The following is a 22083-nucleotide window of genomic DNA, read 5'->3' as shown; positions in this document are numbered from 1 at the left end:
GTACCGTACATCATTGTGTGAGATGGGACTTAGGGGAACCTAAAATATTTTGACCAAAGGTACGGCTTCTGAGATTTATTTTACCCGAGACTATATCATCCTTATCCAAACACACTGATAATAAGCTTAAACCAAATAAGCTACTAGCATAGATAACCTCAGTCTATAAATTACTGTCCACTTGACAAGGAAGTCCAGTTTTCTTTGTCATCATCCAAATTTAATTCCTGTCTTCTTGGACGTAAAGTACTTTCACTGATACCAAACAAACTAGCGATTTTTTCCCAGGAGAAATGCAGTTCGCGTTAGAATTCGATCTGTTCTCTTTCGATGACGATTATTGGTCTTCCTGCAGTTGTTAGTTTAGTGGTAGGACAAGCGAATGAATTTGATATAGTTGCTTCAACAGAATTTCTATCCTCGTACTTTGTCATTGCACGAAAAACAAAGCGTACTTTTGTCAAAACAGCTCCTATTATTGTCTTGAAATCTTGAAGGACAGAGTCCTCACTTTTCCATACACTATGCAATAGCGACTGTAAAGTTAAAATAGCATCTTCCGGACGCACGTTAGCTTGTTCAAAGTAATCAACGGAGACATCTTGTGTCTTTAAATTCTGAATACCAATCAACAGGGTACGAAGAGATTCTACGAGGTTGTAAAGGCCTCTCTCGTTGCCATCCGCCCTTTTGCTTTTGAAATTGCCGGAAAAGTGCATCGCGGTCATGTTATGACGTTTGCATACTAAATAGAAAGAAAATAAAAAATCCCACTGGAAACGAAAAAAACACATGGAATAAATGTAAAAAATATAGAACGCATATAAAATAAAGAGAAAAAATAGAAAATAGATGAGCTAAACACGTATATGTAAATTGATACGAAGAGATTTAAAAATATATAGAAGGAAAATGAAAAATAAAGAAGTAAAATAAAAAATACATAGAAAGGAAATAAAAAATATGGCGAAGAAATATAATGGATGTATTTTATATTAAGGTTGTTTGAATATTTATTGGAAAGGCGCGCCATATTTATTCGACAGCGGCATCGTTACCAGGCAGCGTGATTCCTTTGTGACCACGCCAATAAACTGTTACAGAGTCAATAAACGTCATCAATTATTATTCAACTGTTGTCATGCAGTTAGTCTCTTGTTTCCTGTTTATGGCGTTATATCCCCGCCAAAATTCAACTTTCATTTTGATGTTCATTTTACATTTTTATTTTCTTGGTTTCGTAGTTCGACATTGAAGTTTCACCCTGCCACATTGGAGTTTTATTTTTCGAAATTTAAGTTTCACTGTGCGACATTGGAGTTTTGTAGTGCAGCATTTACAGACTCGCAGTGCAAAGTAAGACGTTGAAGTTTTGCAATGCATCATTTAAGTGTCACTATGCGACATTCTTGTTCATGTTTTCAATTCCAATTCGCTCATTCGATATGCTTCTTTGATCGTTTTATGCAAGTTTCACATTTTATTCGTCACGCGTAGATGATTTGCCTTTTCAAAGGTAACCCGGAAGTAATTTGCTCACAAAGTGCTTCACTGCGCATGCTTGGCGCTAAACTGCAACGCGTCTTCTTCACGTTCAGAACACGAGGTTGGCACTTGCAGCGTTTGCAGAAAACGTGAGTAGTTTCTACTGAATTTCAACTAGAATTAGATTTTCTTCTGCTACCTTATAGGAAAAACTGTTTACCTGAGTCCATGAAAGTGTTATTCATTGTAAAAAATACCGAGCAAACATTTTAATTTGCCTTTTACTGCAGGTCAATTGATTACAGCTACGATGAATGGACAACACGCAGACCCACCGAGTTCGATACCAAAGTCGAAAACTGGCAAGTAAGTCCAATTTAGTTTATTAGAAGATTCAATTTCCTGTCCTGCTTAACTATACGACGAAAGTGAGTTTAAACTTTATATTTGTGTTCTTCATTGAAAACAAACTAAAACAGACTGTTCTTTTTTCACGCAGTAATGTGGTGTACTGGACAAGCGAGCATGATGTCCTGTTATGCAGAGAGGTTGTTTCCGAGAATCCGTTGAAAACAAGAGAGGGTTCGTCGCAAAGAAGCGAAATTTGGGATCGAATAGCCAATACTTTGAATACCTGTCCCAAACCTTTCTTTGCTGTGGATAAAAGGTCCTTAAGGGATCATGTGGTTATTTTAATTAACCGAGTCAAAAAGAAATTGAGAGCTGAGGAAAGGAGTTCGGGCATCGCGCCGCCCGAGCCCACAGAACCTGAAAACTTAGTGGAAGAAATTATGGCTCTCGAAGAAATGGCTGATGCAGAAATGAAAGAGGACGGCGAAAGTGTGAAAGAAAAGGCTGAAAAAGAGAAGGCAAAGGCGACAGATATGAGACGTAAAGCACTTGAGAAAGTGTCGGAGACGATGAAGAGACATTCAGACGAAAATGATCAGGAAAAAGTCAAGAAAAGGGAACGGAGAAGTGGCAGCGAGACCATGTTGTTCCTGTCTAAAAAAGCGGAAAAAGACCAGGAACTTAAACTTGAGGAACTCCAGCTGAAAAAGGAGCAACACTATCTGGATGTAAAACGTCTACAGGCGAGCATTGATCAGCAACGCCAGTTTCAGCAACAACAAAGTGAAATGATGCGGCTAATGCTTGAACAACAACAATAGCAGCAACAGCAACTCTTAGTGTCACAACAACTGATGTTGAGAAAGTAACAAGACCAAACTAAAGCACTGATGAGTTTGTTGGACAAACTTGTGAACAAATAGCTACCTAATTCATTTTAAATTCACCAGTAAGGCTGGTATAGCTGTCGCTTGATTTTGAAAACCAGTTGTATATTGTATTAACTATTGTCTTTGTTTTGACAAAAGTCACGACCAACGTTTTCTGTCAGCGAGCAGCGTTTGTATTTCAACAGTGGCACCGCAGTTTTCTTGTGCAGGATAAGGGGTAGGAGCGGGTGGTAAGTAGGTTGCAGGCATTATAATTTTATGTTATACATTGCTCTAGACTCGATATATTTTTCTAGGACTTTTCCTCCTTCCCCGTTGTGTTATAGTGACCACAGTGCAAATGTATGGCTGTATAACCTTTTGAAAATGAGTAATAAGTGCAGAATACATTGGAACTCAGAAACCTAATTGAAATAGTCCTGGATTTTGGGTGGATCTATTCTAAAGAACTTCTAAGTACTTGATTGATAAAGACAACTGTGTACGTTTCTCAAGAGCGCGCTTACAATGTACATTTTGCCAACAGGACTTAGGCCGATTTTTAAATTTTTCTTGAAATCTAGGAATGCAAAGTAGTTCACAATGTCCCCAAATAACCATTCGACCGAAACTCTTACTTGGCTCATGGCCTTGTTGAACTGTTGCTCTGGTGGTGTCAAATGAGCGCCTTTGAAGGGCCCTTGTAAATGCACACGCAAAGGGTTGGCAGGGTCGCCATAAACGCATAAGGGTGTCCCGTCCGGTGCAAATGAGTAATGCGATAATTCTTGCAGAAGTCCTGAGTCGACTAGCATACCACTGTCGTGTCTCCTGCCCTCGACTGGACCAAGCACTTGCGATAAGCCCATTTGGCGCAACTACGGACTGAAACTTTATCCCATGCACCCTTTTATGTCCGTTAAAGAGAATTTTTTGGTTTTCAACTGGCTTACATAAGGGTCTCACTGTTCCGTCTTTGAAACCCCAACAGTTTTCGAGTGGAGCTCCTTCATCATGTATAGTGGCTGCAAAATCACGGAGACGGTCCCTGGAAAGCCATGGCTGATTTAAATCTGCGAGAAGGTGGCTATATTCATCGAACAAATAGTCCATCATTCGGTTTGTAATCATGCGAAGTTGTGGAACCGGTCTCCCGAATCGAGCAACCATATCTGCAAATCGACACGGCTATGCAAAACGTTTCAACAGCACGCTCAAAGCCTCCGTTCCATCCACAAGAACGCAATTAGGGAATTTTATTATGTCTGGAATATCAAGAACTTCACCGAGTAAATAAATATCGTTCTTGAAAAACCGAAACTCAGTCTTACACTCATCATGTGTCATAGAATCAAGATCGAAGCGACCATACTTCCAATAAGGAAATTCGAGATTTTCAGAAGAATTTAAATCTTACAACAGGGCAAACACTGTATCATCAATACTTCCATCTTGATAGGCAAACAATAAAGCTTCCCTTGCCTCTCTGAATGTTGCCATTTATGACGTATAGCAGCAGCTATAAAACGAAAATATGTTTAGCGGAGTTTAAAGGATTTGCACAGCTGTCACTGTCGTCGCGTTCGCATCCGTAACTTTGTTTTTCCCGCGCTCGTGACGGCGTTCACGCCCCGGGCCCTTCTCGGTTTTGGTGTTTTCAAACTGCGTCGCGTTCTGGTTTGTAAAGTCCCTTATATCACTCTCCGGACGCGGGTTTTGCATTTTCTTCAGTATTTCATTGCAAATCTCACAGTTAGCCTCTTTACTACAACGGTGTGTTCCGCCCTATGCCTAAATATTATCTACTCCCTCTGGACAAATTTACTCTTTTTCCACTTTTTGCTATCACGATGGCGTTTCAAGAAATGCAGGAGACTTACGCTTGTTCCACAAATCGCCGTTTTGGGGTGTTTCGTGAATTTTAGTGATTCTTGGGTAGGGTGGATATATTAGGAGGAGTTTTGTCCTTTATGATGCGAGAGAGCAAGATAGGGAGTCTGAGTCCAGTAAGCTTCTTTGAACACAAACTTTAATTACTTGAGAGGCAGGTTACCTTTAGAGCTATCGATATAACAACAACATGACGAATAAGTTATCTCAATGTTCACTCGTGTAACTCGAGAACTAGATTGGAATGTACGAAGCGATTACATAACCAGTCCAGAAAGTTACATAACATTCGAGGGTTACATAACCTTTAAGTGTTACATAAGAAAGATCAGCTGATCGACATTCAAGAACGGTCTTGTCGAAGAAAAGCAAATGTTGATTTCCTGAAGGTTTTACATATCATAACATCTTTCCCTTTTTCTTTTTTTTTTTTTAAACTATAACTCAATGTCAAACTTTTTAGGTGGCTTGATCAATCGTCCATGTCGTGTTCTTATCTCAGTTGTAGTAGCTTCTTGAGGTGGTCTTGCACTCAGCTCTGTTGTTTGAGGTGTTGGGGGTAGTTGAGATCTAGGAGGGGACGTTCCTACTTGAGAACTTGCTGGAGGGGGATGTTTCTGTTCCTGCAGATTCTCTGGAACAGTCAGGTCATCTCGTCCATTTTGAAGGGGGTTTCTTGAAGTGGTTCCGTGGTAGAACGCAACTGCTTGCGATTGCGCCTGTAGAATCTACCATTGACTTCAACTTTGTAACTGCGAGGTGCGACTCTAGAAGAAACAACTGCTTTTGACCACTTTGTTTCTCCAGGCATTTTCATGCGCGCTAGGTCACCTGATTTGAGTTCTGAGAGTTGTTTAGCATGCTGGTCGAAATGTTTAGCTTGCTTGGCACGATCCCTTTTGAGAAGATCACGAACTGTTTGGTCAGTCTTGAGTAACGACTCTGAGAAGGGTAGAAGTGTCTTTGTTCGGCGACCAAAAAGTCGTTGGCAGGGAGACATACCTGTCGCAGCAGTGGGGGTGTTATGGTGATCCAATAAACCAAGATATGGATCGGATTGGGACAGAAGAGCTTTCTTCATTAAAGTCTTGCAGGTTTTGACTGTACTTTCGGCCATCCCATTAGCTTGTGGATAGTGTGGTGACGTAGTGACGTGAGTGAACTTCCATGTTGCTGCAAATCTTCGGAACTCTGAGGATGTATACTGAGGACCATTGTCAGAAACTACGTAATCGGGTACCCCATGTCGCGAAAAATGCATCTTCAGCTTGTGAATGACTGTCTGGGACGAAGTGTCGGGAAGATGATCCAGCTCAATAAAGTTGCTGTAATAATCAACTAATACAAGGTAGTTTCGGTTCTCGAAGGTAAACAAATCTGTTCCAACCCGTTGCCATGGCCTGTCAGGAACCGGGTGAGGCTGAAGAGGTTCGCTGGCTTGTTCAGGTCTCACACTTTGGCATATGGAGCATTTATCAATACGATTCTTGAGCAGACATTCCTGGCCAGAAGAAAACTTCTCTGGCCCTTCGAAGGCATACTTGGAGTCCCTGATGAGACTTGTGTCTTTCTTCTATCATATCACGGCGAAGGCTCTCTGGGACAACGATCTTCGTTCCTTTAAAAACTAGGCCATTTTGGAGCGTCATTTCATCTCGGTATTTGAAGAAAGGCTGTGCGCTTGTAGGTACCATGGACGTTTTTGTAGGCCAGCCAGCGCGTATAACTTGTGACAACGCCTGTAAAGATTCATCCTTAGCCGTTTCCACTTGAAACTTGGCAAGTGTCGACTCTGATATCGACAAGTCTTCAACAAAGTTGACAGTTTCTAGATCTTTATAGCAGGATGAGGGGCTGGCATTTGGTATCTTTGACTGCCTAGGTAGAACGCGAGAGAGTGCGTCAGCAATATACATCTCTTTGCCTGGCTTGTAAGTGAGATTCAGGTCAAATCTTTGAAGACGAAGCATCATACGCTGTAATCTCTTAGAAGCTGTATTGATTGGCTTCTTCTGTATAGCAATCAGAGGCTTGTGATCTGTTTCGACTGTGACGTGCTTGCCATAAATGTAATGTTCGAAGTGCTCACAAGAGAACAGAACAGCTAGGAGCTCCTTCTCAATTTGAGCGTAATTTTGCTCTGTCGACGTCAGTGCTCTGTTAGCGTAGTGAACTGGCTGTCCTTCCTGAAGTAGAGTTGCACCAATGCCATACTGTGAGGCATCGCACTGTATAGTGACATTCTTGCTCACGTCGAAGTACTGTAGGACTAGGGCTATAGTGATGAGCTCTTTAATCTCCTTGAAGGCTTTATCTTGAGGGTGTTGCCAATGCCATTCTATTTCCTTCTTTTCCAACTGTCTTAAAGACTGTGATGCTGTAAACAGATGTTGGCAGAATTTCGCCAGATACTGCACCATTCCTAAAAACGTTTTGAGTTCTGCGAGGTTGGTGGGCACTGGGTAGTCCACTATAGCCTGTACCTTTGACGGGTCAGGTTTTAGGCCTTCCGCTGTAAGGAGGTGTCCTATGAAAGGAACTTGTGACTGTCGAAGTTTCAACTTCTCGCTGTTGAGAGTAAGGTTTCTTTCTCTTGAGCGATTGAGGAAAGTCTTGAGATTCTGATCGTGGTTGGCAATTGCAGCTTCATTAGAGTCTCCAAAACCGCAAACTAGGAAATCATCGGCAATGACTTCAACACCTGTGAGTCCTTCTACTAGCTCGTGCATTCGTTGTTGCCATACTTCCGGGGGCTGAGTTTATTCCGAATGGCATTCTGAGCCATCGATAGCGACCAAAAGGTGTGTTCATGGTTGTCAAGTAACTACTCCTTTCGTCAAGTTGTACTTGCCAGAATCCACATTTGGCATCTAACACGCTAAAGACTTTAGCACCACTAAGGCGAGTTGCTACTTCCTCGATAGTTGGAAATGGATAATGCGAGCGTTGCACTGCGCGGTTGAGATCTCGAGGATCCAGACATACTCGTATTTTCCCGTTAGATTTCTTCACTATAACAAGGCTAGAGACCCATGATGTCGGCTCAATTACCTTGGCGAGGATACCACTCTTCACCATGTTATCCAGCTCTAACTTGAGGGTATCTCGAAGTGGGACTGGTACTTTACGAGGCGGATGTACAACCGGGCGGAAACCTTCGTCCACTTGAATGGAGTAGGTTCCTTCAAGGCATCCAATCCCAGTGAAGATATCGGTAAATTCATAGAGGATAGGATCACTTCTAACCTTTGACGAGACGTCAATTCTTTCGTCGTGAGTCGCGTTTACGTCAACATCCAGGATTTTGACCAGGTTCATCTTTTCACACGTCGTTCGACAGAGGAGTGGTGTCAAATCTTGCTTCCCAATGTGATAAAGAACTCCATATTTTCTTCCTTTCCGTTCAGTAAGTAGGCGGATTTGACCAAGTGGCCAGACTACAGTCTTGTTGGGCATGATGAGCCTTGTAAACGACTTTTCAAGGTTTTTACACTGTTTGTCTCCTGTAGCTCGGATGTAGGCACTTTTGGGGAGGATGTTACAGGGAGCACCTGTATCAATCTGAAGTTGTACTTCGGCATTATTATTAAGGCACGCTGTCACATAAGCTGATGTGGGGGAGGGTTTATGGCTGTAGATTTCACAATCTTGTACGTGATTGACAGAGCGAGTGTCGCATTTTTTCGCAAAGTGTCCTTCTTTGCCACATTTGGAGCATTTCTTGCCAACAGCCGGGCAAGCTGACTTTTTCATTTCGTGAACAGTACCACAAAACTTGCATTCTCGAGTGTATACATTGTTGGGGTTACCAGAACTTTTCCCTCTTGGCTTCCACGGAGGAGTCCGCTTCTTACCTGAGGCGTGTTTATGCGGTGTTGTATCCTCAGACTGGGTCTTTGACGGTTTCGTTTTCTTGGCCTTTACCCTATTCACATTAGCTTCCTCCGTTGTCATGTCTAATGCGCGTATATCAGTTAACTCTTGTGTTCGTAAAATATCCAAGGCGTTATCCAAAGTGAGATCTTTTTTCTCTAAAAGTTTCTTACGTGATCGATCATTCTTGACTCCAAGGATGAGGCGGTCTCTTATCAAGCTGTCTCTTAGGGTCATGAACCCACAGTGTTCAGAAAGGCGCATCAGTGCTGTGCAATATTGATCGACACTTTCTCCTGGTTCTTGCTCTCTCTTGTTGAAGAGGTATCGTTCATACGTCTGATTTCGTTGCGGTAGACAACGAGATTCAAATTTAGCCAGGACGTCATCAATATTGTCAGCGCTTTCGTCTTCAGCAAAGGTAAAGGTGTCAAACAATTGGACTCCTTCTCTTCCAACGATGTTAAGAAAATGAGCAACACGGACAGGGCCGTCCTTTTGACTGATTCCAGCCGCACGTTCATAGATTTGCCATGCTCTCTTAAAGTGTAACCAGTTATCGCCTCTACGTGACCTGTCTTCGAGATTAAGAGGTTCTGGAGGTTTGGCTAGCGGTACTGTGGTGGTATAGATCGGTGCAGCAGCCGATGAACCAGAAGATTGCTGACTACCAGAGGTCGAGGCCATGACCAAAATAAAATTGACTTCCACTAACAACAACAAAGCTCGTGGATGTTACTCACCTCCTGACACCAAGTTTTGTCCTTTAGGACGCGAGAGAGCAAGATAGGGAGTCTGAGTCCAGTAAGCTTCTTTGAACACAAACTTTAATTACTTGAGAGGCAGGTTACCTTTAGAGCTATCGATATAACAACAACATGACGACTAACTTATCTCAATGTTCACTCGTGTAACTTGAGAACTAGATTGGAATGTACGAAGCGATTACATAACCAGTCCAGAAAGTTACATAACATTCCAGGGTTACATAACCTTTAAGTGTTACATAAGAAAGATCAGCTGATCGACATTCAAGAACGGTCTTGTCGAAGAAAAGCAAATGTTGATTTCCTGAAGGTTTTACATATCATAACAGGAGGGGGGATTATTACAGTTTAAAAATTGCAATTTTAATTTGGCCTGTACAACCCCCGAAATGATCCCGACCCTGAAATGATCCTTACGCCAAAACGGCCCCCTTTTTTCCTTTTGTCAACCACGAAATGACCCCCAAGGAATTAGGGAATGGTAATTAATTAATTTAATTTAATTTAATTTAATAACTTCTAGACCGCTATTTTCATTCAATGATCAACAGCGCTTAACAACTTAGAATACTACAGTAAATTCAAATTTATAAAACTAATTACGTGTACATTAATATTAACAATGTATGTTAAAAATAAGAATAATATGGAATATCCATAATAAGGATCTTGATTAGGAATAAGGATCTTAATAAGGAACTTAATTAGTAATACTAATAAAAGTAATTGTCAGACAGGGTACTTTGAGAAAGCTGCACGAAATAAATAAGTTTTCAGCTTACATTTAAAAATGGAAAATGATTGAATATCACGTAATTCAGCTGGCAGAGCATTCCACAAGTACGGGGCAGCAGCAGAGAATGATCTGTCCCCCAACGTGGCAAGCATTTTTCCCTTAGGAGGGTCAAGTAATAAACTTTGATTTGATCTAAAGTTATATACAGACCTAGGCTTGATGTTAATTAGTTCAATGATATACCTAGGCGCCCATCCATGAATAGCTTTAAATGTTAAAATTATGATCTTAAAATGAACACGATGTTGTACTGGTAACCAGTGACTGAGTTGACAAAGCGCAGGAGAAATATGCGAATACTTACTTAAACTCAGTACAAGTCTAGCCGCAGCATTCTGCACACGTTGCATAATTAAACATAGGACTGTGGATTGTTTTTTTGTTCTTTGTTGTAATGCTGCAATCCTCTCATTTATTTTCATTCTTACGAAGTTTCAAACAAAGGGAAACTACAGTACACCACAGTTAACTCTTAAGGGAAACGAAAAACTGCTTGAGTGAGCGGAGTTTCGAGTTATCGGGGTCGAATTCAATTTTCCAGGTTAATAATTTATAGCTTATTGATTTTCAGCACTTCGGTATACAATGCAGTGCAAACTAAGCTTATTTCACGAAAAACTAATACATTTATAACTACTGTAAAACTATGCATTTTTACTACAATGCAATAGTGTGCATGTAACTTAGTTTACTTAATACACTCAATTTATGTTCCCTTTTGCGTCGAGGTCGAGATCATATCGTATGTATTTGTGTAGACATTCATATGGACACATGTTTACTGCACTGTGACATACTTTTCTTCATGCGACAGCAAAGACCCCACATTAGGAATGACTCTTACGATCGATAAGTAACTTTCAGTTGCAGTCCGCCTTTCATAAAAACATTAATTAGCTTCAGCGCTTCTTTTACAAAATATTCCCTATTCTTAGTTTACTTTATTCTCTTTCAATTGTTAATATCGGCGCCATAAATCAATTTATTACCTACACCAAAATGATTTTACTTTCCCTAATTTTCGAGCAATCCACATTCCCATGTTTAATCAACATTCTCTAATTCATTTCGGGGTCTACAAGAAGAAAAGTGGGGATCATTTCCGGGTCGATGTGGGGATCATTTCGGGGTCGGAATCCTTTCGGGGGCTGTACAGGTCTTTTTGCCGGTATTCGCTATGGTTAGAGGTCATGTGTTGAAACGTCCACCTTCGTAAGGCTCCACCATGTTTTAGGGATACCTTGGTAGCAATCCCCTACCGATTATGGGAGACCCACCACCGCGAAAACACTAGAAGCTCTTTTTTCCCATTAAGTACGAACCAAAACTAGTTCCGGGTTATATTTTGTTTCGGAACAAAAGATTTTGTGTACATTGAAGTACCCCTTCCTTTTATCGATTATCTTTGACCACCTTGCCGATAACCTTTTTAGTTTTTTCAAATAGCTAGGGCCACCCCTTTCATTCAATGTTGCATTTATCTTCAAATTCTTCGATCTTTCATTGCGATGTGAAATCTAGTATTACTAAGTCAGTATATTTACATACTTCCTTCCATTTATCTCTATCGACGAAGGGCTAACGCTCGAAACGTCAGCTTTTGTAATCATTACGGTGGCTAATTTACCATTTCAACTTTGTTGATATATCCAAATTATTTATCTCTATCACCGAGGTTCTGTCGCAGGTTTTCTTGGGAAAGCGGTTTTCCACCCCACCAATTAGAAGCCTTAATATCAAGTTTTCCGACGGCGACTTAGGGACATACATTACCCCGAAAACTCCCGAGTGGTTAATGGTGTACGCACTTCCAGGTTAACAGCATCAAGAGTAAAACTCTTTTTCTTTTGCACGCTGTGAAACGTCCTCTACTCAAAATGGGTGAAATAGTTCACAACTCTTAGTTTGTCCAATACCCTGATATCAATGCAACTATGTTAATGGTTGGTACTAACATATATCGTTTCGGTTCCAGTTGCAGACATTCGTTGCTACCTTTAATTACATAGATTAGCATTTTCCGATGCATAAAATGATAGGGAATGACATGTTGAAAAACAGAAATATATGAAGAGGTTCTTGTGTTTTAGGCGCCGCAAAGATCCTTTCTTTTTCCTCGTTGTTGACCAAGGCTTTAGCGTGTAATATCTCTTGACCACTTGCGTTAAAGTGAGCAGAAGAACTTCGAGTGAACCAAGAATGTAAAGCACTTTGTCCTATCTTTATCAGTATATATAAACATTTCTTGCTTTGTTTTTCGGTTTTGTTGTCCGTGCCTATCCTGTCAATAAGGCTAAACGTGGTATTCGCGCGAGTTCACGGTTATGTAATGATGATAAATGGATTCTTGAGTTGTAATTGAAGATAATTCATCGCGGGCAATGCCACTGAAAGTTAACGAGAGAGACCTTTGCTGGCGGGGTTACATCTGAATGTGAATGGAAATTCAGAGTTCTAAAGAAAGGAGAGGAGGAAGTAATTTTTTTAGGGGGGGTGGGGGGCGTTTGGGAGACACCAACTGCCAGTTGTCTTCAACCCCAGAGTGCCCCAGTTTGGTAGAAGAGACTATTCTGGTGTCCAGTATGTCAAGTTTGACTTCAGAATGTAAAGCATTTTTAACACTCCGGTCCCAGTGGCGTCAGCTTCAAAACATCATCTTCTTCAAACGTTTTGTAAAGTAGTCTCATATAAAACAAAACCAAAAAACAAAACAAGAAATATTTATATATATTAATAAAGATAGGACAAAGTTGTTTACATTCATGGCTCACTCGACGTTCTTCTGCTCACTTTAACGCAAGTTGTCAAGAGAAATTACACGCTAAAAACCGATACAACAGCTTTCTGTGTTGTTAATGATGCCATAAAAGATACCCTTCAAGATACCCCTGGAAAATGGAGGTTGAAGGAAATCGGCCAAGGGGAAGGCTGTGCAAATATGGAGGGAAGTCAGTGGTTGTAATGAGGAAGATGCGTGGGATAGGACATCCTGGAGAAAGAACTCCATCCAAAGACTTCAAAGCAGAGGTGCTACAGTTTCAGGCTAAAACAAACGTAACCTGAGCTTATTACTCTAGTTTTTACTGTTTACAGTATGAACTTAAACTTATACAGACCCAACTTTTGAGAAAGACTTAGTGTATCTATGGTCGTTTCACTATACCAGCTGGCATTTAAGTCGTTGATGAGCCATTTGCTATGACTGGGTTGTCAAATGACTTAAGGGACCGTTCATTTTTTACAAGGTAGGGGGGCTGGTGGGATTGAAGGGGGGTCACCCAAAACAAACCGGCCATAAAGGGGGGGACCATCTAAAAAAATTAGGCAAAAAGGGGGGTAACGTAAAATATTTTAGTAATGCTTTAAGGTGGGATAAGTTTTACTATTCTTAAATAGTACATCCCCACAGAAACAAATGCGAAAGTTTTAAAATCTATTAAAAATGTTCCTACTGCTTTTAATAACGTTTCCGCGGTTGCAGACTACAATTCTAAGGAACTAAATAAACAAAATTAAGGTTTCTATCTTTATATTTACGTCATTTTCATCTCTTTATTGTTGGATTTTTAATATTTTTTTCTCATTTTTCCTTCATTAAAGGTTCTTGTTACAATACAGTTAAAATAGCAGTTGCTCGACCAGAATGATCAAAGCTACCTGCAATCTGCAAAGGCCTGTAAACTATCTTGAAGAAATAAAGTTACTGTTAGAATTGAACATTGATTCTTCCTGCTAATCTTCTTCAAGTTCTTCCCCGTCGCTTGTGCTGCTGTGGGAGTCGCTTTCGTCCTTTTCAGGCAGAGCACACTCTTCAGGATACAGGATGCAGTACTCATCATCTCTAACCTCTGGCTTGAGGTTTTTTATTATTCTGCTTACTGCCGCATTGCTGAAGTGGTTTATATAAATGATCTTCCATCGTGTAATCTCGATTCTAAAGAGCGGACGTATGCAGATGATACTAGTTTAACTACTACACATCCTGATGAGTACGTCTTATAAGAACAAATGAATCATGATCTACATGAAATACATTCATGGCGAACTGCAAATAAACTAAGCCTAAATGTGATAAAGACAAAATATATGATTGTAGCGAGTCAATTTAAGATAAAACACCTTGAGCACCAGCTTAGTATTTATATCGATCAAAAACCCCTTACAAGGGATAAGACTTGTAAATATCTTGGCTTTGAAATAGATAAATCTTTAACTTAGAGATATCATGTAGACAAAATTGCTAAGAAAGTCTCTGGAGGGATTGGAGTTCTGCGACCTATAGGGCATGTTATACCTTACTATACATTAAATATGTTGTTCAAATCCATTGTGCTACCGTATTTCGATTACTGTAGTATATTTTGGGGGATTTGTGGGGAGGAGATGCGTAACAGACTCCAGACCCTACAAAACAGAGCTGCCAGGGTGGTTACTTCCTCTGGTTATGACAAGCGATCAATTGATATTCTGGATGAACTTGGGTGGGACAATCTTGAGGCACGAAGGACAATGCAGTTTGCGACAATAATGTATAAATTAAAAAATCACCTTTTACCCGATCATTTGACTCAAATTTTATTAGTGCAAACGCTATACACTCCTACAACCTGATGAACTCTATACATAATTTTTTTTTTGCCAAGACCGTTTACTGAAGCTGGAATAAACAGTTTCCACTATAAAGAGGCGGTTCTCTGGAATAGTTTATCAAATACTGTTCAGGGACAGACAAGCCTGAAGTTATTTCTTTCACATTTAAAACTTTAGAACCATTTTTATAATTATTCTTAGTTAATGTTATTTATATTTATACGTTAATGTTATTTATTTTAGTACTTATATTAGTTTCGCACGGCTCTCTGGAAGAGCATTTGTATGAACGAGACTCCGTGTTTAAATAAAGATATGATGATGATAATGATTAAACTCGAACGACTTATATTTCCTTATATCCTACAAATGACTCTTATTGAACGTATCTGCGTCGAAGATAGTCTCCCAAAATTTCTTGTATAGCTTAAAACTCGAGCAGCGCTTTCCACTGGTTTGACTCGCCGATTAAATCAGATTTTAAGTTGGATAAAATGAGCTGATTCGACGATGCCGTCAGTTATTCGAAAATGTACACATTCACACGCAAACTCGATTGTTTCGCATTTTACAGCTTATTTAATATAATATCATCTTACCGTCCATATTGCTGTATCACAAAAGGGGATTGCAGTCCTGAAATTGTTGCATTGCTCCCATAATAGCGATATAACTTGGCAGGATAGTCAACACATCCTGATAATGATTGTTTACAAAGCGTATCTCAGTGTTTCTCTCTTTCCATTTCGTTGAAAAGGAGGCTGTAATTACTTCACGTAAGAGATCTTTGTTTAGATATAAGTCCTTAACTAAACCGCGAACCAAATGTTGGCGAAATATTGCCAGTTCAGAAACAGGTTTCTCGTGTGCGGAATAACGCTAATTAAATCAAAATTAGGGCCCACAGAAATCGACAACTCCGCAAAATACAACTTTGGACTTTGAAGCACGTGGCGACAGGAACTAAGGTCGAGTGTTACATAAAGAAAAAAGGAGCAAACAATTATTTAACTCCGATCCTTATTGAGTTCATATTTTTATTTTGTAAATTGTTTTTTAAGTTGATAAAGCTCATTTTAGGACAAAAAGAACGAAAGATAAACCTAGTTCGGTGATTAAAACCTCTGCTTGCTACAATACTACTGTATTTTACTGTTGATAAGTTTTCATCTTCCCTGCACTCTTACTAAATTTTCTTCTGTTGATATGGCGGTATGTAATACTCAAAATCAGTTACAGTCTAAACTACCAAATGAAATTCAGAGGGGTGTCTTTATTGTTAATCGCTGAAACCACACTGACTATCTATAGAAACACTTGGTGCTTACTTCGAGTAAGAAGGAACCGGTCGAGATGGCAACTGCCTCGAGTAGAGGTAAGGATTTTAAATAATTTACAAGTATTTTTTGAGACGCTGAAAAATTGAATCGTATTTGTTTCCTCTTCCTTATTATTTCAATCTCTATTGATTGTTTGATTAATTACAGAAATTACCTTGAAACTGGCATTTTCGTTTACTAATAAAATTAATTGCAGAGAAAAGATGTGAACTCTGCAACAGCATAGCGTGTCGTTTTCCTCATAAGGATATCTGCTACTTGTTCAAACCTATAGTAAGAGTACCCTGTGACTTCGACAGACGATCCAGAAAACGGGAAACAGTAACTATACCTCTTCTTGCCTGTTCAAGGCGGATTGAGAGCAATTCTGCTAGACGGTTTTTCCGGGCCAGTAGACGAAGTTGACCTAGTTCTTAGCCGAGCAGCCGTATTCTCCCCTCCTGCTGACATACATTCCATGACAATTTGTCCCTCGCTTAGTGCAAAGCTTGGTTTGGGGTGAACAAGAAGCGCTCTAGTTCGAGGCGCAGATTTCCTTCTGATACATCAAACCACGCTCAATAATATATCGCCGCCATATAATGCAATGATTGGCTTTGAACTTGTATAAGAGGTAGTCATTCACTTCTTAAATTTATTATCTTGGAAGGAAAGGTTTAAGGAGATAGGCACAACATGGGTTTGTTTACTTTCTTTTTTCTGGTTAAATCTAGATTTCAATCTTTTCCCGATAGGCGTGAAAATTCTGGTCTGATCAGACAACAGGCTTATGTTAAATTTTCCATTACGCATCAGCCACGCTGTATAATATTTCGCCATATAATGCATTGATGGCTTTGGACCCGACCATATTTGAGGGGGATAGATCACTACTTGGCTACCTTCTTGGGCAAGAATACTAAATAACTAACTAGTTGAGTTGATTTTTCAAAGCCACTGTTTCCAAAATGCAAGTATTTGATGTAGGTATACTGACTCGCACTCGAGTCTGCTGTGTCAGCAGGTGCAATGATTACTCGAAGCGTTTCTTGAGTTCCGAGATACGCAGAAATAGTTTTATTTCCAGATGTGAGCTTTTTTGGGACCGCTGCCGGGAAAAGGTAGGTGTGAAAAATGTGAACGTGCTACCTGGGTCGTAGTCTTACTACCGGCACGACGGTAACTTAACAAGGCACAGTAGTCTCTGGAGAAGAAGTAGTATCAATATAAAGCTGTTGAACGTTGGCTTTTTAGTTGTGGTTTTCCAGGTTTGACCTATATAAAACTTCCTTTAAATAAACAAATATTCAAACACTAAACTTTTCTTTGTTGCACATCTGCAGTGATGTATGATGGGCTATGCCCTTTGCAGATCTTTCGCTCTTTTTTTGTCCTAAAATGAGCTATATGCCCAGAAGTACCATGAAACATTCAATTATGATACATTAAATTATGATCGGAGTTAGATAATTGTTTGTTCCTGTTTTGTATATGTAACACACGACCTTAGTTCCTGTAGCCACGTGCTTCATAGTCCAATGTTTTATTTTTGCGTTTTATTTCAGTAGACCTCATTTTGAATTAATTAGCATTATTCTGCAGGCGAGAAACATGTTTCGGAACTAGCAACATTCCGCTTACATTTGGTTCACGGTTCGGTTGTAGACTTATATTTAAACAAATATCTCTTGCGCGAAGTATTTCAACGAAATGGGAATAGAGAAACCCGAGATACGCTTTGTAAACAATCATTATCAGGATGTGATGACTATCCTACTAAGTTCTATTGCTATTGAGGGAGCAATGCAACAATTTTAGGACTGCAATCTCCTTTTGTGATACAGCAATATGGACGGTAAGATGATATTGTGTTAAATAAACTGTAGATTGAATGTAAAATGCGAAACAATTGAGTTTGGGTGTGAATGTATACATTTTGGAATAACTGACGGCATCGTCAAAGCAGCTCATTTTATCACTTTAAAATTTGATTAAATCGCACTGAATCGTTTCCCGAAAAAAATCCTTTAGAGGTCGAAAAGAACCACACTTCGCCCTCCAAAAGCCAGATTTTCAGTCGATTATTTTGTATAGCACATAGTTAAATAACGGGTTACTTTTGACCTATTTTCAATCTTGCTAGAAGAAGGCCAGTTAAATTCAATTAGATCGTGGAAATAAACGATCAAGAATTGCTCAAATTACTGTCAACATATCTATTGATGTTGTTTTGTAAGATGTGGTAGTTTTTATCGGTGCATGTGTTTTCAATTCGTGGCGCGACGCTCCGAGAATTGTCTGAAATTTTGAGGACGTATACAAAACATGGACCGGGGTCCTTGGACCACCCCTATGGACCCGGTCCATGGACCACCTCTATGGACCACCCCACTGGAAGTGAGTTTTGTCGTACACATGGGAAACATGGAGGAAGGTGAGAAGGGAAAGTGTCGCTATTTTACAATTTTGGATGTTCCAATTCGCAAATACATTCATATCTGTTTTAGTTAAAGGACTTCTTTTTACGCGGGGTAGCACAACAAAGTCTTGCGACTGTACATAGCTCACAATACAGGCGTACTTTATGGGTACGAGCAATAAATACTCACCAGACCAGCCATCTTGGAAGAGGGAGCGCGAAGGGGCTGGAGCGAGTTTATGTTATCCGGCAACCTACCCCCACCAAGGTACGCTTCGTTTAATACGGAACCAAATGATTCTGTGCTCTCTCATTAAAATAACAAGCTCTCCATTTAACTTTTTCATCAATATACCTTGATTACAAATTTGTGTTCGTGGGTAAACTTCGCTTAGAAAATAAATCGGCTTATTTTTATGCACGATAGAGTATAATCAGTTTCTAAGACTTCGTCGTTTATGTAGTGTTGACTCTGATTTCTACCACAAATCAGAGTCAAGGTGCCAGTTTTTCGATACACGTGGTTACCCTGGTTCTGTCGTTCAAGCGGGTTACCACCGCGCCCAACTTATTGATCGACATTCAGCACTACAAACGTCACAAAAGGAAGATTCCGACCGCATTCTATTCACTCTCATGTTTCACCCTCACAACCACTCAGTAAAATCCATCATTTTTAAAAACTTTAAATTACCTCAAAGCGATCCAGAGACAAGCACTATCTTTTCGCAGCCTCCGCTCATTTCATTTAAAAGCGACAAAAACATAGGCAATTTTTTGGTCAGAAGTTCTTTTCAGACTAATGACCAACCAGGCACTTTTTAATGCGCTTGTGCACGATGCAAAACATGTCCTTTCATTCACAACACTGAGAAAATATCGGGACCCAAACGATCCATTAAGATCACCGATCACTTCACGTGCACCTCCGCCAATGTAATCTATTGCATAACTTGCACTTATTGCAAAAAGATTTACATCGGCGAAACAGGCAGAAGACTAGGTGACCGATTCCGAGAACACCTTCGCGACGTGGAGAGGAATGACAAGGACACATCGAAACCAGTCGCTAGACATTTTAATTTACCTAACCATTCTAAGCAACATATGGCAATCTGCGGTCTTTCTTTACACTTAGGTACCACAGAAAGCCGGAAAACTCTTGAACAAAAGCTCATCTTTCAAACCGGCAGTCTAAGTTCCACAGGTATCAACGAACGCTTTTCATTCCACTAATTCATTCGTGTTTTTCTCGTTGCCATGTTCCCACCAATCACGTAGCTCCTTTTTCTGCCTTTAATAGCACACACAACCCACAATTCAAATTGTAAACAGGTTCATACAGCGAGAATGGCGGATTTTTCTGAAGACGAAGCACCCCTAGTAACAAATGTGTGACTATTAGAAACAAACGAACATAGTTTTATTATCTCTGAAAAAGTTGTCACGGTGGCATTTTCTGTTCTTATACCGATTCCCGCCGATTTTCCTAGATCTCGCTTACTATTAATATCTGCCGTCCAGAATCTCACCATCCGACCCCCACATTCCTAAATTAACCAAGCATAACTGAAATTTCCGAACGCCGAGTTTGCAATCAAACAAGCCTCGGATCCCGAAAAACTTAAACCCTCGTAGATGGCGGATATGAGCTTCAGTTGGGAATAGTGTGGATGAAATATACGATTGCTAAAAGAACATATATACCAATGCTACGAGAGGTTTTACTCGGCATGCATTTGATTATTTACATATTTTCCGTTTGTTCATTTCCTGTCCTCTGTTATCAATTAATTTTATTCATGATCAATTTCCATAGACGTTTTGTTTTCCGTTGTGTTTTACAGCTGGCATGAGCGAAGCAGCAGCACGCGACTTTGTTAATACTGAGGTCAGAATGAACGTTGAGATTGGCCAAGCCAGCACCAGATCACCACAAGGGGCCTGTTGTTTCGCGCGGCCTCGATCTTTGTTGCTGTTGTAACAGATGCAAAGCCAAAAAAGGCTTCGAAACTTCCTTTAAATTTGTCTGTTTGAAAACGTTTTTTCATTTTATGATGGGTGTAGGTGATCATTAATCTGTGTGGAAGCGTGAAAATTACCGTAGACATCCCGAAAGCTCTACATTTTTAACGAAAACCTTTTGTTTCCAATTCGTGGGTTCGTGTAGAAGTCCATACTAAGGGCGACCTCTTCCGGGCCCGTTCTATCCCGATCAAGGTAGACCTTTTGGAGCTCAAATGAAAACTACATATTCTCCGAATACGGAAAAGCGCTAGGCACTCCGGATAGGTGTTAATGCAGATGGCGATGTTGATAGCGGTTGGAGAAGATAATTTAGAGATTAAATCTCTTCCAAGCAATTGCATCTGTTCTAATTTTGCAGGGTATGATACCTTGAACATAATGATGAATATTAATGAAGACGCGAGAGTTAAATTTTTCTTCTCCCAATGGACTCCTCATAACTGCATGTTATTACTTAGAGTACACAGTGATTACAAGTGATTGTTGAGCACAATGGCAAAAGTGTCGCATTCACAGTTGGTTAATTTTGTGGTTTTACACCACACTATTATTCTAGTATGTAAGACATTTATTTTATGACATGGGAATGCGAGGGCGTTTGATGGATGTAGTAACTGCGAGTCGAATGATTTCAAGATAGCCCGAAGATCAGCTCCATGGAGAGATTTCGCATCTTTACTGTAAAGAAGTTTTAAGGTACCTCTGTTGGAGAATCTGACATTTGTGCAAAAACTGATGGCTACTTTGTAGAGTTTCAGTAACTGGTGGTTTGTTATTACGGTAATCTTGCTGGAAAGAAGTCTGCTTACCGGTACGGTCTTATTTAGCGCATCAAGGCTGGTTAAGCTATTTCTTGCTGAGTTACTTTGTCCTGGAGGTTAACGTCAAGCCTCCGTTTTGTTCATTATCAATACACTGAGGCTTAAAATTGCAATCTTTTATGTTTAGTTTAAGTGTATTTTAATCGCTTTTTCACAGTACATGCGTATATATTTTTGTTCGCAGAGGCTACAAGTGATGTCACCATTACTATAGAAGTGAACAATCCCACTACTAAAGCACATGTAAGCTCTTCCGCAGTATACTTACGCTGGAACTATTCAATTTCGGGTAGTGACCCATTTAAAGAAGTTGATTTCTTTTTAAGCAAAGAAGCGCTGATAAATACATTGGGTATGCAACCGACAGTGTGATCAGGGTCGCCTGCACCTAATTTTTCTTCACGGGATCGTTTTCGGATCCAGCAGCCAGCCACTTTGATAATCCACAATGTAGGTGCTTCCGACGCCGGGACGTATATTTTAGGAGTTAAGCTGCAGTCGGCGAAAAGAAACTACAGCACAATCGACGTGGATGTTCTCGGTAAGTCAATGTAATCACACAATCAGCTTGGACTCAAAAGCAAAGCCGCCAGTACACCTTCCTTTAACACTAAGCTGAGTCTAACATTTCCCGGTATGATGAACTCTTATTCAGTGGATACCTATATTAAGCGGCCATGGACACCATTTAGGGGGCGCAGTAACTAAAATTAAAGAGTTTCCACTTGGCAATTTGTCAAGTGCGTGATGTAAACAAAATACGCGAATAACATGAATCAAAGGCTCTGTGAGCCAACTCGTGAACTGGATAAGCCGATGTAATTTGTGCCGTCAATAGAAATGGGTGTTTGATTTCCCTACTAGGGTACGAATCG

At 40.1% G+C, this 22083-nt stretch overlaps 1 protein-coding gene and 1 pseudogene across 1 annotated transcript; both read right to left on the bottom strand.

The window, feature by feature from the left end:
* Positions 1 to 3130: 3130 nt before the first annotated feature.
* LOC148726816 (uncharacterized) lies at positions 3131 to 4332 on the bottom strand (annotated as a pseudogene).
* A 1738-nt stretch (positions 4333 to 6070) lies between these two features.
* On the bottom strand, positions 6071 to 9155 carry LOC148726815 (uncharacterized). Its single transcript, XM_088726380.1, has 2 exons — positions 7443 to 9155; positions 6071 to 7348 (listed from the first exon to the last, which is right to left on the bottom strand). Exons 1-2 carry the CDS (start codon positions 9153 to 9155, stop codon positions 6071 to 6073), a joined length of 2991 nt encoding a protein of 996 aa, XP_088582506.1.
* Between the last annotated feature and the right edge of the window lie 12928 nt (positions 9156 to 22083).

The sequence above is a fragment of the Stylophora pistillata genome, chromosome 7, assembly GCF_964205215.1.
Source record: "Stylophora pistillata chromosome 7, jaStyPist1.2, whole genome shotgun sequence".
Taxonomy (NCBI): domain Eukaryota; kingdom Metazoa; phylum Cnidaria; class Anthozoa; order Scleractinia; family Pocilloporidae; genus Stylophora; species Stylophora pistillata.
This window is presented reverse-complemented; position numbering and strand designations above follow the sequence as displayed.